The sequence below is a fragment of the Enhydra lutris genome, unplaced genomic scaffold (genome assembly GCF_002288905.1).
Source record: "Enhydra lutris kenyoni isolate GAN:26980312 unplaced genomic scaffold, ASM228890v2 scaffoldscaffold11, whole genome shotgun sequence".
In the NCBI taxonomy this organism is placed as follows: domain Eukaryota; kingdom Metazoa; phylum Chordata; class Mammalia; order Carnivora; family Mustelidae; genus Enhydra; species Enhydra lutris.
The window spans coordinates 13,531,750-13,548,790 of NW_019154095.1; the positions used below are offsets into that span (position 1 = coordinate 13,531,750).

General features: G+C 38.1%; 1 protein-coding gene across 1 annotated transcript in view; it reads left to right on the forward strand.

The window, feature by feature from the left end:
- The window catches only part of LOC111144452 (teneurin transmembrane protein 3), a 494,164-nt gene that overhangs the window by 298,565 nt on the left and 178,558 nt on the right, over positions 1 to 17,041 (forward strand). The window contains exon 4 of the mRNA XM_022498770.1: positions 13,500 to 13,737. Within this exon, the coding sequence (XP_022354478.1) occupies positions 13,500 to 13,737 (238 nt within the window). The remainder of the gene's footprint in view (positions 1 to 13,499; positions 13,738 to 17,041) is intronic.

Consider the following 17,041-nt stretch of genomic DNA (forward strand, 5'->3'; position numbering starts at 1 on the left):
AATTATTAACAGGGAAGGGCATTCACTAAATATGCAAGTGTCAGCTTAAACTATGACTATTTCCCTTTTCATCAAAGAGCATCATTGCTTGGTTTCCACCTAACAGATCACCCTCATTGCACATCCCAAGAGGGGAAAGATACTGTGGGTTCTGTTCAAGTTTTTTTGCATCTCCATAATATTTAATGTTTGCGGTAACACCCTTCTCTGCCTGGACACCATCATGTCATTGGAAGGAAACTGAAAAAATTTTATTCTGTTTCAGTGATAATGTGGACTCAATAAATTGCAGATAACAAATACGATAATGTGGACTCAATAAATTGCAGATAACAAATACGAGATCAAATAATACGCTAGAGGAAAAGTCAATGGCAAAGTTAGTATTTTGGGGGAAATGAGGTCGGCAGTGTTATTGGATACTTTCTGAGTGTTTCTTGATCACTTATTTTTCCTATAGTTGCTGAAATATTCAAAAAAGAAAAATCAAAGAAAGGTTTCAAGTAAACTGAATCTTTTTTTCCTAAAATTGATTAACTATAGTTTTTAAAATGCATTATAATTGCCATAGTAACTTTTAAGAGACTGGTTAGTTTTTTGTTAAGTTTGAAAGTTTCATGCTGGCTTTTATTTTTTTCAGTTCTTTCCATAAGCAATTTTAATATCAAAATCTGAAATAAATTTAAGTTTGATACAAAGTGATTTTGACTATATGTACCTTAAGATGTTACTAGTTACAATATGTGTAATACAGAATGGTTTATTTTAAAAATAAACATTATTTTTAATATTCGTAACAAGATAATATGGTAGGATATTTGTGCCATGAATTAATATGGTCAGGTTCTCATAATACTTAAATCAAAATAAAGTAATTTTTTTTACTGTATGTCCCTTTAATGTTTTATATGTATAACTGAAGATAATATGGGGCTTTTCATTACCTTAAAATTTGAATATTCATAACGTAATTTAATATATGTCAAGAAAATAGTATGTAATACCTAAAAGAATTTTAGAACTAAAAAACTTCAGAATTCATTGCCTGAGCCGACCATGCCCCCAAACACCTTTTTTTTTTTTTTTTACAGAAGAGAAAAACTGAGCTCCAGAAGTTAGTTGATTCATATAAGGTTACGTTTAGTTAAAGCTAGCATGAAACCCTAGGTCTCCTGTTTCCTTTTTTAGTGCTTTCTTCTGTACAAGATATCTTTGTGACAAAGAATATGTTATCTGAAAGGCATAGCAAATTTGCATTATTTGGAATATTCGAGCTGCTTTTCTTATTCTTTAAAGCCATTTGTTATAGTGTAATAGCTTTTAGTTGCTTTCTAGCCTGTCCTTATCCATATTACAAATATGTGCTCTATTTATATCATATCATGTACTCCATTTAAAGTCAATAAAATTTAATTGCATTAAAATCAAATGCTCATTAGGTAATGCGAGAGGAGAGAAGTATTTATTGATCTTATGTCAACAATTCTTTATTGTCAAGATGGGGATAGCACTTCCCTTTTTGCTTATTCTCTTAAGAAGTATTATTCTTAAAAAGTAAAGTACTTTAAAATGGGTAGAAGAATAGTTTGAAACATATACTGAGATATTTTGAAGGTATTTTTATCCAGGTTTCTATGCAGGTATAATAGGTAAGTTTTATGTATGTTTCTGTGAGAAATGATTACGCAAAACTAAGAATTCCATAGAGCATAAATCTGTGGCATTACTAGGGTTAAGTATAGTAAAAGAGGAACTGTTTTAACAAGGAGAAGGTAGCCATTTACATTTGTTTCCATCCCCTGAAATAAGTTAGGGTGCTTAACTTTTTAGATCAGCTGCATGTTTTTGAACAGCAGCCATAGAAGTCAGAATATCTTCAAAGAGAAGTTACAGCCATTTAAAAGAAGTTTCCTTTTATAAAATATAACCCCCAAAAGCTGTCATCCAATAACAAAGAAGACAATAGCAGAGATAATTTATATGAAACAAGAAGGAGATGAGTAAGTCCATGTCCTGTATAATATGACAGCCATAAACATGGTATTAGGAAGTTTGGAAAAAGCTGTTTAGCTCTCAAGAAAGCTCTGTTCTTGCCTTCTGCAACTCTCTCTGGATATATATGGTGCTCCCTTATCATGTCTTCTTTTGTCTTAGACCTACTCTTTCATATTTAATCACTCTTCATCTTTCTGATGCCATCTGAGTGATTTCCTCAGATTTCTTTTCCAATTCGCTGGTACTCTTTACAGTTGTGTCTAATATACTCTTTAAACTATCCAGTAAGTGTCTGATTTCAATGGCTGCATTTCTTCCTATTTATCCACATTCTACTTTTTTGAACTTCCTTTTTCTCGTACTGTCTTATTCACATGGTTTTCACTTCTTTTAAGTCTTTGATCATTCTAAACATACTTAAATTTTATCTGATGGTTATATTATCTGAAGTTTTGGGGGAGATCTGTTCTGCTGTCTATTTTGTCTATAGATTTTGGCTCAGTGTGGATTGTTTCCTCTTAAATTTTGTAACTTCAGACTGTAAATTTATTGAGAGCTGTGTTTTATTTATGGAAATCCTTTGTGACTTCAGTTGAGAGCATACTCTTTTAAAGAAGTTTTGCATTTGTTTCTGCCAGGTCCCACAGGGAGGAGCATTGCACTTTTAATACTAATTTATTGGCTTGGGGTTCCAGAACTACGTTCAGAGTGTAAGCTTCAACCTCATATGACAACCCTAGGGAAGACTAAGCCAGTGGTTAAAATTTTCAGGAGTCGATTTCTTCCCCATGCAGGGATTAAGAAACACAGCGAGATTCCTTTTTGTTCCATTTACAATGAGAATTTTAAGTCTACTCTTAGACTACAGGTATGGCACTTCCAAGGTCTCATATACGTAGGGGTCTCAGTAACAACTGACGTGTTATCTCTTGTTTCCTCATTGGACATTACAAAGTTTACAGAGACAGGAAGATCTCCCCAGATCACCTGCTCTGAACAATTTTTCTCTCCCTTTGGTTTCTGGCCTATTCTTTCTTTCTAATCCATTTATATTAACCTAAATATAAGTTGAGCGGTAGGATAAGACCATTGGCTGTTTAGTTTCCTGTTACATCCTCAGCACCTGGAACAGAGCCTGGTACCTGTTACACACTCCATACTTATACTGAATGAATCAATCCAAAAGGTATTTATTATATTTTACCCAGAACTTCCAGCATTTTGTGGCAAGGGAATTGATGGGTCATCCAGATGGCCACATGGTTTGAAAGAGAAAGCACAGGGAACTGTCAAAGGAAAAGAATGCAAAGATTTAAAGTCTTTAAATATTTCTTCTAATCCTCATTTCAAGGTATCACCCTAAGGAAACTAAAACCAAATTCTCACTAACTCAGTAAGTACAGTAAATCGGTTCATCTGTCCTCACTGAAATTATACCCTCTGGACAGTGCAAGTCTTTCTTTTGTATCTTCTGTCTCTAAGGTTTTCATACTCAAATGTCTTTATATAAGTTATCTTGCAATCAGTTGTCTGCTCCTGCAGGTGATAAGAACAATACTGTTTATTTATATAGTATTTTATGGTTTTTAAAGCACATTTTAAACTTTCATTTGATTTGCATGTAGCTGTGTGAAATGTTTAAGTGACATGGCAAGTGAAATGTTAAGTGGTGGAAATTTTTACATGGTGCCATATTATTTTTTAAAAATTTTATTTATTTATTTGATAGAGATCACAAGTAGGCCGGGGGGGGCAGGGGGGACAGGCTCCCCGCCGAGCAGAGAGCCCGATGCAGGGCTCGACCCCAGGACCCCAGGATCATGACCCGAGCCGAAGACAGAGGCTCTAACCCACTGAGCCACCCAGGCACCCTTTTGGTACCATATTTTAACCAAAGGCTTGTAAAGTTGCCTCAGTGAACAACCCACTTTCAAAAACTTGTCTTATGTGAAAATCACTAGATAAAATAATGAACCAGAACAAGTTTATGTGAAAGTAATTTTCTGAATGAGGTGAGACCTTTCTTTTCCAATTTCCCCGTTACCATTTTAGGTGGTTATCTTACTAGTACAGTATTGTAGGGGGTAAAGGAGCGGAGGAGTCACCCTGAATATCTAAATATTTGTGCTCTAATATAAGATCCATTGAGGTGTGGTCTGACTAAAAAGATATATTTCCTTAATTCATATTTTCCCCATTTATAAGGAAAAGTCTTGCTACTTGACTTTTCTTTCCTCATAGAGAAATAATGACAATTAAATGTCTATAACGTATATATGAGATTTTCTGGGTAAAGGAAAAAACTGTGTATAATTTACTATTTTCACTGTCTTAAAATTTTTTGAATTTATATTACACCCTTCCCAGTACCTCTTGAAATGTAGCCAGATGAAAGAGATGTTGTTACCTAACTTTACCATCAGAATTAATTTCCATAAAGCCCCAGAATTAGTTGATAATGGAACATAAGCTTAAGCTAAATCCAAGAATCAGAATGGGATTTTAAAACTCAAAAGCTAACTATGATTTTGTCCTTGTACGTTTGGAACATCTACTCCAAGCTCCAGTCACTACAGTTAAAATTAATATGGTAATAAAATGTACAACAAAAGGTTGTTTTCTTTTGGCGACCTGTTTAATGGAAGAGATCAGCTTCAAAGAAAATTGAGGTTTCATTTATAACAGGTAGAAGAGGATTAAAGATAAAGCCAGGAGGTGAAGTGAGAATGAACACATTTTACAATATAGAAACAAGGGTTTTAGCCCCATCTTTGCTAACCACCAATAAATGAGTTGTCTAAATGTTTGTCTAGTTCAACATGGTGTGTGTATCATAATGTTAAACGAGTAGAGGATCAGAACCAGAATCTATTCCTTTATTCAACTTGCAGGTGGTGGTGTCCAAGGGGACACAAGCTGTAGGCAAATGACTACCTAGAAGGTGTTTTGTCTAACCACACTTCTCAGGGGTTCAGTAAAATTAAATATGTTTTTGTCCTTTTGTATTTCTTTCTCTCTCCCCTACCTCGTCCCTTCCTCTTCCTTCCCCTCCACGCCAGTTTGTCTTTTGTTACCAGACTTTACTCAAATCGCAAACAATTGGATTTTTTTTGTTGTTTTTAAAGATTTTATTTATAACTTATTTGACTGAGACACAGGGAGAGGAAACACAAGCAGGGGGAGTGGGAGAGGGAGAAGCAGACTTCCTGCTGAGCAGGGAGCCGGATGCGGGACTCCGTCCTGGGACTAGATCCCAGGACACTAGGATCATGATCTGAGCCGAAGGCAGCTGCTGAACAACTGAGCCACCCAGGCGCCCCGCAAACAATTGTTTTAATACAACACAGCTGTCAGCTCCTCAGCCCTAGCCTCCTTATGAGGTGGGATATTTCTTCTCTAGGGCATTGGCTGCCCCATAACTGAGATCCAGGGAAGGAGGGGGACAGACTCATGAAGGAAGTGTGAGGCACAGAGCAGTCAGTTGGGGTGACTGCGCTGTCAGCTGCTCATCTCCCCCTTACTTCTCACCTGACACTTATTTTCAGCCCCTCCCACATGAAGAGGCACGCACGCGCACACGCACACGCACATGCACACAAGCAGACTTTAATCCCCCAGCTTTCGCACTTGGGAGTTCATTCCCGCTGTGTTCCGCAAAGGCCACAGCCCAAGGCCGTAAAGCAGAGAGGAACTGGGGCTGAATTCGATATAACGGTCTAGAAACTGCTTTTAATTTAAAAATACACACACTGGGGCTGAATGGATATAGCGGTCTAGAAACTGCTTTTGATTTAAAAATACACACACACACACACACACACACACACACACACACCACCACCACCACCACCACGCCCCCCATGAATATGACCAGATCTGTTTTTTAAAAAACAGGCATCTCCCACACCACCTTTTAATAATTCTTGACTTGGTTCTGTGGTCACACGACATGGGAAAAAGAGACTCAGGTTGACTTCACAACTGGGAGATAAAATTCCCTCTTCCGTGGGAACCGACACCACGTGAGTTTATTTCTGATTCTTAGGATGTTTCCGATTCTTGCTTTGGTACCTGTTAAAGGAAAAACTTTTCCCGTTCGGACATACTTGACTGTGTGTCCTTGCGTCTCGTGATAATGGTATCAGTTGCTAAAAGGCTTCTCAGTTATACTTGGTCCTTGAACAACATGGGTCTGAATGGTGTGGGTCCATTCAGACATGGGTTGTTGTTGTTTTTTTTTTTTTCCAATAAATACAACCCAGTGTTGTACTGTATTTTCCCTTTCTTACGATTTTCTTTTCTCTAATTCTCTTTCTTATAAGAATATAATACATAATACATATCAGACACAAAATATGTGTTCATCAGCTGTTTATGTTATTGGTAAGACTTCTGGTCAACAACAGGCTATTAGTAATTAAGTGTATTGGGGAGTCACAAGTTATACTCGAGGTTTTCTACTGCGCAGGGGGTCTGTGCCCCTAACCCCCGTGTTCCTGGGTCAGCTGTACTGTTTCCCTTCATGATGTTCTTCCCTGAAGAGAGTTCTTTCTTTTCTACCCTGAATAAGTTACTATTTATTACTTACTATATCTTTCAGATCCTTTAAGCACTACAGAATAAATGAAGCTCAGAGAGATAGATAACTTACTCAAGAAAATAGGACCACTGAAAAATAAATATCCACATTATTGTCATTTTCTCTATGGTACCTTTCACCTCACTGATCATAATAGCCTCGTTGCTATTACAGAGACATTGTCACAACTTTCTTTTCTTCCCCCTGCGGAGTGCTGTCAACATGCCTTACATTTGCTTAGAATTGGGGTTTTATAAGTTACTTAAACTGGAATCTGCCCCATTATCAGAGAGCTTCTGTGGCTCCTAACACTTTCATGATTTCTCAACACACCTTACTCAGTGCAAGCCATGATCCAAGTCATTACCCCATGTCAGTGGGTTTGAGGTGACAACCTTAAATGACACTATTGGGCTATACATCTTTGGTGGCACAGGGCTGAGGAAAATGACCAAAGTCTTACCTATCTAATATTTATCATTCATGTTATGTGAGCTGGGGCACCTGGATGGCTCAGTCGTTAAGTGTCTTTCCTCGGCTCAGGTCATGTTCCCAGAGTCCTGGGATCAGACCCCGCTTCAGGCTCACCTGCTTCTCCCTCTCCCACTCCCCCTGCTTGTGTTCCCTCTCACCCTGTCTCTCTCTCTGTCAAATAAATATATAAAATCTTTAAAAAATAAAAAATAAAAAAATAAAATTATCTGCTGTAGGGACATCTGGGTGGCTCAGTCGGTTAAGCATCTGCTTTCAGCTTAGGTCATGATCTCAGAGTGTTAAGATCGAGTGCCATGTCTGGCTCCCTGCTTAGTGGGGAGTCCGTTTCTTCTCTCTCTACTCCTCCCTACCACTCGTGCTTTCTCCTTTTCTCTCTCTCTCTCTGTCTCAAATAAATAAATCTTTAAATTTTTTTTAAATAAAAATAAAAATCATCTGCTATCACGTATGTTTACCAAATAAAAACAAGCAGCTGCTAGGCTGTCATGAAGTTATATGAGTATTAAGAACTTGAAAAAAGGTAGAAAGGAGGAGTTTGGTGAGTAAAGACTCTCGTCGAGTATAATAATTTCTACTAAGCATAATGAGAAGAATTTTATTTTAAAAAGGGAGGAAGAATATTTTGAGAAAATAACCTACACCTTTTCTAAAATACCTAATCTGGAACACTTCTAATCATAAGCTTTGAAATACAAGGAAGACATAACTGTGTTGGGTAAAGCTGTAATATGTATGTATTTTATTTATTGTTTCATATCTTATAGGTTTGTATTTTATATATTCATATTTATTTTAGATAATCTTCCCATTATTTTCACATCTTAGAAGGTAGATTTTGACTACTGGAACCTCTGGTGCGGTTCCGGAGAAATATTCCTAAAACCTGAAGTCTGGGGGAAATAACATGGCACCCTGCCTGTGTGGGATGAGCCCTGAAGGTGCCATTATTGCCTAATTGTTACCGATCAGCCAGCACATTTCTAGGAGTCTTTGAAGTACAAGGCTGAGTGAAGATACTGAAAAGTCCAAAGAAATTTAAGTTAGAGTCCCTGCCTTTCAGGGTCTAAGAATTGAGGAGCTAAGACAGGTTGCAAATGACCTTGCAATTAAAGGTCCTATGGGCAGGCTCCGCACTTTACCAACTCAACGTTCTCCTCACTGAATTCTTCACAAAGTATTCATCCATCAAATATAGATTGAGTGAATAAATATTTATTTACTGACCACATATCTACCCATATGTGCTTCTTAGGGGTTCCAAGGTGAATTCAATGTGGATCCTGCCCATATAGAGTCTAACAGGAGACATGAGACCTATACAATTAATTGTGACAGGGGAGATGAAAAGAGCCATGAAAAAGGCTCAGATAAAATACTCTACGACTCAGAGAAGAAATAACTGATTTCTATTTGAAGAAAACAGGAATGTCCTCTTTCTTAGAGCTTGAAGTACATAGGGTTTGGATAGAGAAAAATGGAGGATAATGTCTTTCCAGTTAGAAGCAAATATGCTTATGTTGAAAGGTGTATACACTGGGTACAGCAAGCTTGACGAGAACAAGATATATGGGGGAACATTTGCAAAACTATTTTGAGGACTAACTCGGGAAAATATGACATTTGCCTTCAGAAAGTGCATTTTATGTTTTATAGGTACAAGGAAGCCCTTTGGAGTTTCTAAGGAAAATGACATGTTCAGAGCTATGCCTCAGGGACATTAAACCTGGTAACTCTGAGGTCTAATTGTCCCCTCTATGACTCAGAGTTGTTGTATCCACAACTTTCTCAAATCTACAGGAATCTTGTATCAATGAATCAGCCTAAAGCAAGGGCCACAGTTGGTGTTTTGGTTGGTCTTAATGTGGATCTGGTCATAAGTATTAGATTTTAAGTGCTTGTCTCCAAATCTGACCCTATTCTGTTTCTTTGTATCCATTTTTTGTTTGTTTGTTTTAGTAGGGGAGAGGCAGAGGGAGCAGGAAGAGAGAGAATCTTAAGCAGGCTCCACAATCCTGAGATTATAACCCTGAGATTAACCCTCTCATTACCTGCAAAGGTACCTCTGATTTAACGGAGATGTAGATACTCTTAATTTTTCATGTCAAGACTTGGATGGTTAACTGACTGAACCATCCAGGCACCCCTCTTTGTGTCCATTTTGAACCTAAGTCATAAAATTTTTCCTGGATATTCAGTTTTTCTTCCTCTGTGGACTTAAAAGAAAATTTTCTCTCTATTTTCAATACTAGTAATGGTTAATGGTTTTCTCAAGCAAACCTTGTGATCTTAAAAACATCCCAAATCAGGTAACTGATCATGTTTCCCTTTTTGTGTTGACAACTAGATAAATAATTTAGAGCCAGATTTGTATCCTTCTTTAAAAATGTACAGAACTATACAGCAGGCATTTTGTCCATTTGCTTTAGATCTGGCTTTATGTTATCTTTCCCACTTTATTTTCTTTTATTCTCTCTTTCTTCCTTTCAGTCTATGTTTAATTTTCTTTTATCTTGTTATGCTTGATAAATTTATGCTGTCTTGAATAAGTGGGTATAGATACATACTTCCACCACTTCTTACATCCTATAAGCCCAGATCCCTAGAGGCAGCGTGCACCTCCAAGGGAATCCTCGGATTTTGCCTCTGTGGACTGCTGCAGAATTTAAATTTCTGGTCATCCATCCCATCTCACTCAGGCTCTGCATTTATTCTCTTCCATCAAATTTTAGAGTGAATCTAGCTTTCATTATCTGGATTTGTTTTATAGGAAGACCTCATGATTATGTAGTCAGATCAAAAGAGGTCCCAGCAGACAGAACACATTGTGCTGAAATCACCTGGATAAACAATTGTAAAGGGCATGGATTTTTATTTTTAATTTTTAATTTTTATTAACATATAATTTATTATTAGCCCCAGGGGTACAGGTATGTGAATCGTCAGGCTTACACACTTCACAGCACTCACCATAGCACATACCCTCCCCAATGTCCATAACCCAACCACCCTCTCCCTCACACCACACCCCCCCTCCAGCAACCCTCAGTTTGTTTTGTGAGGTTAAGAGTCTCTTCTGGTTTGTCTCCCTCCCGATCCCATCTTGTTTCATATTTTCCCTCCCTCCCCCCACCCCCCCCCCGTTGCCTCTCAAATTCTTCATATCAGGGGGATCATATGATAATTGCCTTTCTCTGATTGACTTATTTCACTTAGCATAATACCTTCTAGCTCCATCCACGTCACGGCAAATGGCAAGACTTCAGGTTTTTTGATGGCTGCATAGTATTCCATTGTATATATACACCACATCTTCTTTATCCATTCATCTGTTGATGTACATCTAGGTTCTTTACATAGTTTGGTTATTGTGGCATTGCTGCTATAAACAAGGGCATGGATCTTTGCATGATGTCTTGTTCATCATAAGTTCTTAAGGGGGGCTTGCCAAATGAATGAGCGAACCTAGAGAAGGCCTCCGTAGTGCCAATTAGTTTTGAAACCTTAAATGGAAATTTATTCTCACTGTTTAAGAATCCTTTTTTTTTTAAGATTTTATTTATTTATTTGACAGAGATCACAAGTAGGCAGAGAGGCAGGCAGAGAGGGGGGAGGGAGCAGGCTCCCTGCTGAGCAGAGAGCCCGATGTGGGGCTCAATCCCAGGACCCTGGGATCATGACCTGAGCTGAATGCAGAGGCTTTAACCCACTGAGCCATCCAGGCGCCCCATAAGAATCCTTTTTTAAAGATTTATTTGTTTTGGAGAGGGAGTACATGTGTGAGTCGGGAGGAAGGGTGGGCAGAGGGAGAGCAAGAATCTTCAAGCAGACTCCTCGCTGAGCGCAGAGTCCAATGTGGGGTTTGATCCCAGGACCCTGACATCACGACCTGAGCTAAGACCAAGAGTTGACTGCTTAACTGACTGAGCCACCCAGGTACCCCAAGAATAAGAATCTTTAATTCAACATATTTAAATATGTGATGATGGCAATAGATATTAAAATCATTTCATCTTCAAGAACAATCTTAATATCCATGATGTTTTAGCCATTACCTAGTACTTTCACTTGTTGACTTAGCATATCTTTGGAACATAGAGGCTTGATAAATGTTTGTGGGCTGCATGACTCAGTAGGTAATCAAATGAATAAATGAGTTCATTTCACTGAATCCTAAAATTAAACTAATACCTACATGGGGACGGTATTATTTTCCACATTACAAATGAGAAAACTGAGACTCACTATGGTGATGCCTCACAGAGTTAGAAATTAAATTTGATATCAACCGCTACTCCACACTGCTCTCTCCTCTAGTTAGTATAATATCCAATACATAATTTATACTTCATATGTATAGTATAGTTCCATTCTTTCATGGAGCCATGCTTAAAAACATGCATCATTTGACATATCCCTCTGCTTCTGTTTAGACTCAATCTTAATACTTCTCCCTTTGAAATGTTTCAGTCATTTCTTTCTTCTCATTGCATTGACACTAACCTAGTTAAGGCCCTTAGCTTATTGTGAAATAAATATATACATGCATACATACATATATATATGTATATATACACATGTATATGTATCTATGTATATATATATATGTGTGTGTGTGTATGTATGCATGTATATATTTATAAAAGCAGCTTTTGAAATGCTCCTCAAAGACATCCATAGATATTCTAATCATATGCACTAATGCTGGAGAAGGCAAAATTAATCATATGGTACCTGAATACTAAATCTTCTTTGAGTTTTAAACTATTTCTTTTTTTCTAACACAATTAAAACTGTATGTGCTAGTTTAGCCCTCTCATTACCTCCAAGGGTACCTTTAATTTAATGGAGATGTAGATACTCTTTTAATTTTTCATGAGCACCAAAACAATGGACCAAGCAAGATTTCTGTAGTTTCTAGTATAGGGATCCTCAAGAGTAGAGACTGTGCAAGAAAGTAGCTTCATTTCATACATTTAGATATTGTCTCTGTCTCTCATTTCAAGAGTAAGAAATTATTAGTTGTTAAGTGATATTATATGGATTGTTAGAGACCATTAGAAATACACGGTAATTACTGATATTATGTGCTATGGGAGGAGTTATTTTAATTATTGTGCCTTGTAAAGAGGTTTGATAATACATGTTCAAGCTATTATATATCACGTATTCATTTCATGCAATCAGAATTACAGCGTTAGACTCTATTTGGCATAACAATTGCTGCTGGAGTTCACACAGCAGATGAAAGATAGCCCCTGTGTTTCCTATTCTCTTTTAATACGTGCATTTATATTAATAGCATGATTTAATACATCACTTTAAAATTATATTGCACTTTGAACTGCCTTTAGTCAAAAATTGACATCTTCTATGTGTGGAACCATAATAAGTTTAGCATTAAATTAAGGAGTCGTCTGTCTGTTTGTTAAAATGTGGTGTTTGTGAATTCTAGCATGTCCAGAGGCAGGCAATGAGATTGAAAAGTTAGTCTTATGTTACATTAATTTGTAAATTTTAACTTACGACTTATTAAGCCTTAGGGAATTTCTCCACGGCCATGACCTTGCATTGTGTTTATATTTTGAAGTCGCTGGATCCCTTACGATCGTGGTTTCAAACACAATATTTGTACCGCTGACATAGTGGCGTGAGTCGCTCTGGTCACCTATGACTTCCTCTAAAATGTGGTTATACTGCATGCTGTGAAATTGGAAAATCTGTTCTGTGTGTGTTCTAATGGATGTAACGGTCATTAAGTATATGAGTCTTCTGACGTCGTAGTCAGATGTGATTCAGTCTGTTAAATATCCATGAAACAACATCTGCTTCACAGAGTGACCTTCTGCTAAAGAATACTTAGCGTCTATTAGTGGATCATAACGCAGATCTGCCTTATTTGAAATGCACTAAACTAGAGTAGTCTACTGCTGTTTAGCAACTAGCTTATAATAATTTATTGCAGTTAAATAAAGCTTAAAAAAACTCCATTAAATAATTATAGGGATTATATGCATTTCGAAAACCTTTGTGTTCCATGGAAATTACCCATTTAATTTCAGGGTTGGTTTGTTAAAAAAAGCCGAAGTCGAAAGGCACATTAGGGGACCTGTCAGATACTGTTTTCTGTAGGTGTTAATAAAACCAGATGAAGAAAAATCTGAAACAAATTAAAACCAAAACCAATTTTACCATCTGTTGTATATTAATTAGTACTTCGTGTATCAAGGGTAAACTTGCTCTTAGAGAATGTCACTGAACACCCGCTTAATAGAATAATATGCAAATTTATTAGGTTATGGATTTAAATGCAGTTTTTAATTCTTATTCATCTGCAGTGGATCCCCCAAGAAATTGATGGTGTGTGTAGCTATGTAGGTACATATACATATATCAAGATAAATATATAATGAGTTTCCTTTTCTTTTTACAGAGCAACCTGCAAACAACCAAGGCCAGCCCACTCTGCAGCCTTTGCCACCACCCCATAAACAGCACCCCGCCCAACACCATCCGTCCATCACTTCCCTCAACAGAAACTCCCTGACCAATAGAAGGAACCAGAGTCCGGCCCCGCCGGCTGCTTTGCCCGCCGAGCTGCAAACCACACCCGAGTCCGTCCAGCTGCAAGACAGCTGGGTCCTTGGCAGTAATGTACCACTGGAAAGCAGGTGAGTCCTCTGCGGGAGACTCCCAGATCATCGATGCTGGTAGGAGTGCGCCACATGTCTGCTCGGAGAATGGCCACCCTGCCAGAGTCAGCCGGCCATGTTGATTAAGGTCTCATATTTAAAGATAAACTAGTCTCAGCCTCTTCTTGTGAACAAATTTACCAGACATACTCCGTGTCTTGTCTTCACTGAGAACAGCACCAGGTTACTGGTTATTTTTAACTTGCCAGCCCGGTGAACATTCTCGTCCTTTTCACACGTTGTGTAGGCTCCAAGACACGAGAACAAATGCCTTTAGTGAAACTCTGCATTACTATTTTTTTTTTTCACTTACCTACAGATCATCAGGCATGTCGAGAAAAAGATGGAGATAGAGGGTGTGATTCTGGGTCCCATACGTAGTTTGATTCGATGAACATGGTTAACAGACACTTGCTTCTAAGACATCCCTCCTTTCACAGGACACGTTCTGTCCTTCACGTCCTAAAATCATAGAGGGTTCCTGAGCAGATAGTGAAGCACAAGTCAGACGACCATTTGTGGAGGAGCCTTTAGTTTCTTGCCATAGAAGGGAGATGGGACCTACTCTCTTAAGTTTCCTTCCAGCATTATTTCCTAAGACATCCCACCCGTTCTTAGACAATAATATTAGATGGTAATATTCTTCCTTATAATGAACTGAGATCTCTAACTCCTGAAACTCCCATCCTTTGTTGTAAACCATGCAACTCCTATTCTGTCACAATACACAGTCATTTTGACCCATTTCTGTGGGATGGCCCATGGGCTGCTCTCAGTCTTGTGTTCCAGAGGCTTCCCCAGCTTCGTGTCCTGTCTCTATACACATCCGGGTGTTTCAGTGAGGTCCTTAAGTTAAGACTTCTAACACGGGTTGGCCCACAGGGAGTAAACTGCTCAGACGAACGTGCAGAACTAGTGTAGAACAAGTTTTGATTTAATCCATTGCATTCGTAAATATCTCCCAGCACAAAAAAAATTTTCCTTCTTTCTTTGGACAGAACCTTGACAGTCAATGTCTTCCTTATACCGTGTACTGCACGAGCATGGGGTGGTGTCCTTCCTCACTAGCTTCCTATTGACAGCCTTGTGACAAAGTCCCCCTAACATTCCTAGCAGCGTTTATTTCTTTTCTGCCCTAGGCTTCCATTAGTCTCAGAGAAAAGAATCATCACCACATAAAATCCAGAAAATAGAAGACTCTGGGGAGTATGCCCCCCAAAATGCCCTGTCCCATAGAGCCCCTGCCTAATGTCAGCATTTAAATTAGCTTCTGGATGAAGAAACAGATTTCACAACGAATAAATCATGGTTGTGGGTTTGTTTTGTTTTGTTTTGTTTTTTTGCCTTTAAATGCGTGATCTAAACCAATTCTTCCCCGAAAATGAGTTAGCAGGAAGTCCTCATAGTTAGTTGTCAACAATAAAAATCTCTTTCTTTTCTTTTACTCTTGACCTAAGAACATGGTTCCAAGGAACTCTTGTTTTTGTTTGTTTGTTTGTTTTATCTGTAGTGTGAGCCAAGATTAGTTGGCTTTTACTGTTTATTTTGTATTATGGAACACTCGTGTGGAAGAGATCAGAAAGAGAAGGTAAGAAAGAAGTAGGCAAACAGGAGATTTCTTCACTTAAGACAAAGAGTCATGTCTACAGATCTTTTTTTCTTTCCTGAGGTTATTAACACAGAACTAAATTTACCCAGTGTAATTAATTAGCACACACCGAACAACTCATCAACACTGATTCACTATTGTCATTTGGAAAAATTTTACTAGGAAAAAAGTAATTTTCCAGTTGAGTCATCAAATTGAATATGGATAATTGCATTATAGTTGACAATAATTGTTCTGACAAATATGTATGAAATATGTCGAGTTCAGTCAGTAGAAACGTGTTTCATTTTAGGAATGTTATGTAGTTCAGAAGCCTCAAAAACTGTGTCTGTATGAGAGTTGGTATTTCTTAAAGCCATGTCTTCTAGTGGAGATATTTGGACGCATCTTGGGGGAAGATGTGTTCCTGTTATTCCTCACATTGTACTCATGAATTTTGGTTGGTGGGACAATTAGGAGAGAATATAGTTGTTTAGAGGACAACCCATTCTAGCCATATGTGTAGTTGTGGCTGATTTCTCCGTAAGACTGTGTAAGAGATAACTCTCGGGATGATTTAAAATTCCATTTCAAAGTGATGCCATTAGTGAACCATCCATGGAATTATATTTTTTAGTTTTATGAACTGACATAGAAAGGAAGGTCTGCCAGTTGCTATAATCTCACTAATGTGTATATGAAGAATAAGGAATCCAAAAAATGTAAAAACTTTCATTCTGTCTTCTAGTTTTGTTGTCTTCCTGTTTTCAGGTGTCCACCTCTTAAAATATTGCTAAAAAGGGGGCACCTGGGCTCAGTGGGTTAAAGCCTCCACCTTTGGCTCAGGTCATGGTCTCAGCGTCCTGGGATCGAGCCCCACATTGGGCTCTCTGCTCAGCGGGGAGCCTGCTTCCTCCTCTCTCTCTGCCTGCCTCTCTGCCGACTTGTGATCTCTCTCTCTCTGTGTCAAATAAATAGATGTCTTTAAAAAAAAAATATTGCTAAAAAGTATTTCAGCTTACCACGCACTCCGTGTATCAACCCAAGCAGCGATGTGAAAATCTCACACTGTACCGACAGACGCTACTGTGGTTTCTTTAATAGTCTCCCTTGGTTGGAACTCTGGAGGTGAAGAACCGGTCTTATTTATCATTGATTTTTTCCTTTTTTAGTTAAGGTTCCCTATTGAGTATGATTCTCGGGCTCCGTTTCAGCTACATTAACAACTTCATCCAGACGTGTGTCTGCCGTTGACTCGTTTTTAATCTGGGGCACAGTTTTGTCTTTGGCAATTATTTCTGTTTACACATATACTCATTTTACAGACTCTCACTTTTCTCAAACCATCGTTTAAAGGGTATAAGGTATGAAGCATGAGATTCTGTACCGTGCGTGTAAGAATCTGTGCGCTTTCTTTGTCCCCAACCCTCTTCTCCTTCCAGCGTACATTGATAATGGCTGCTGGCAGATTGGCCCGTAATAATCCACGAAACTCTTGGTAATTTGTAGACTTAGTCTATCCAAATTGGTAGAGAAGACATCAAAGATTTCGCACCTTGTCCTGTTTCAGTGCAGTTCCTGGTCTGATTTATTAAAAGCGTTTATTTTTTTCACCAGCAGTTTCTTGCTTCCATAACAATGTTTATTTCCTTTGTCTAATGAATTTAACATTTGCTGCTGCTGGAGACAATCGAT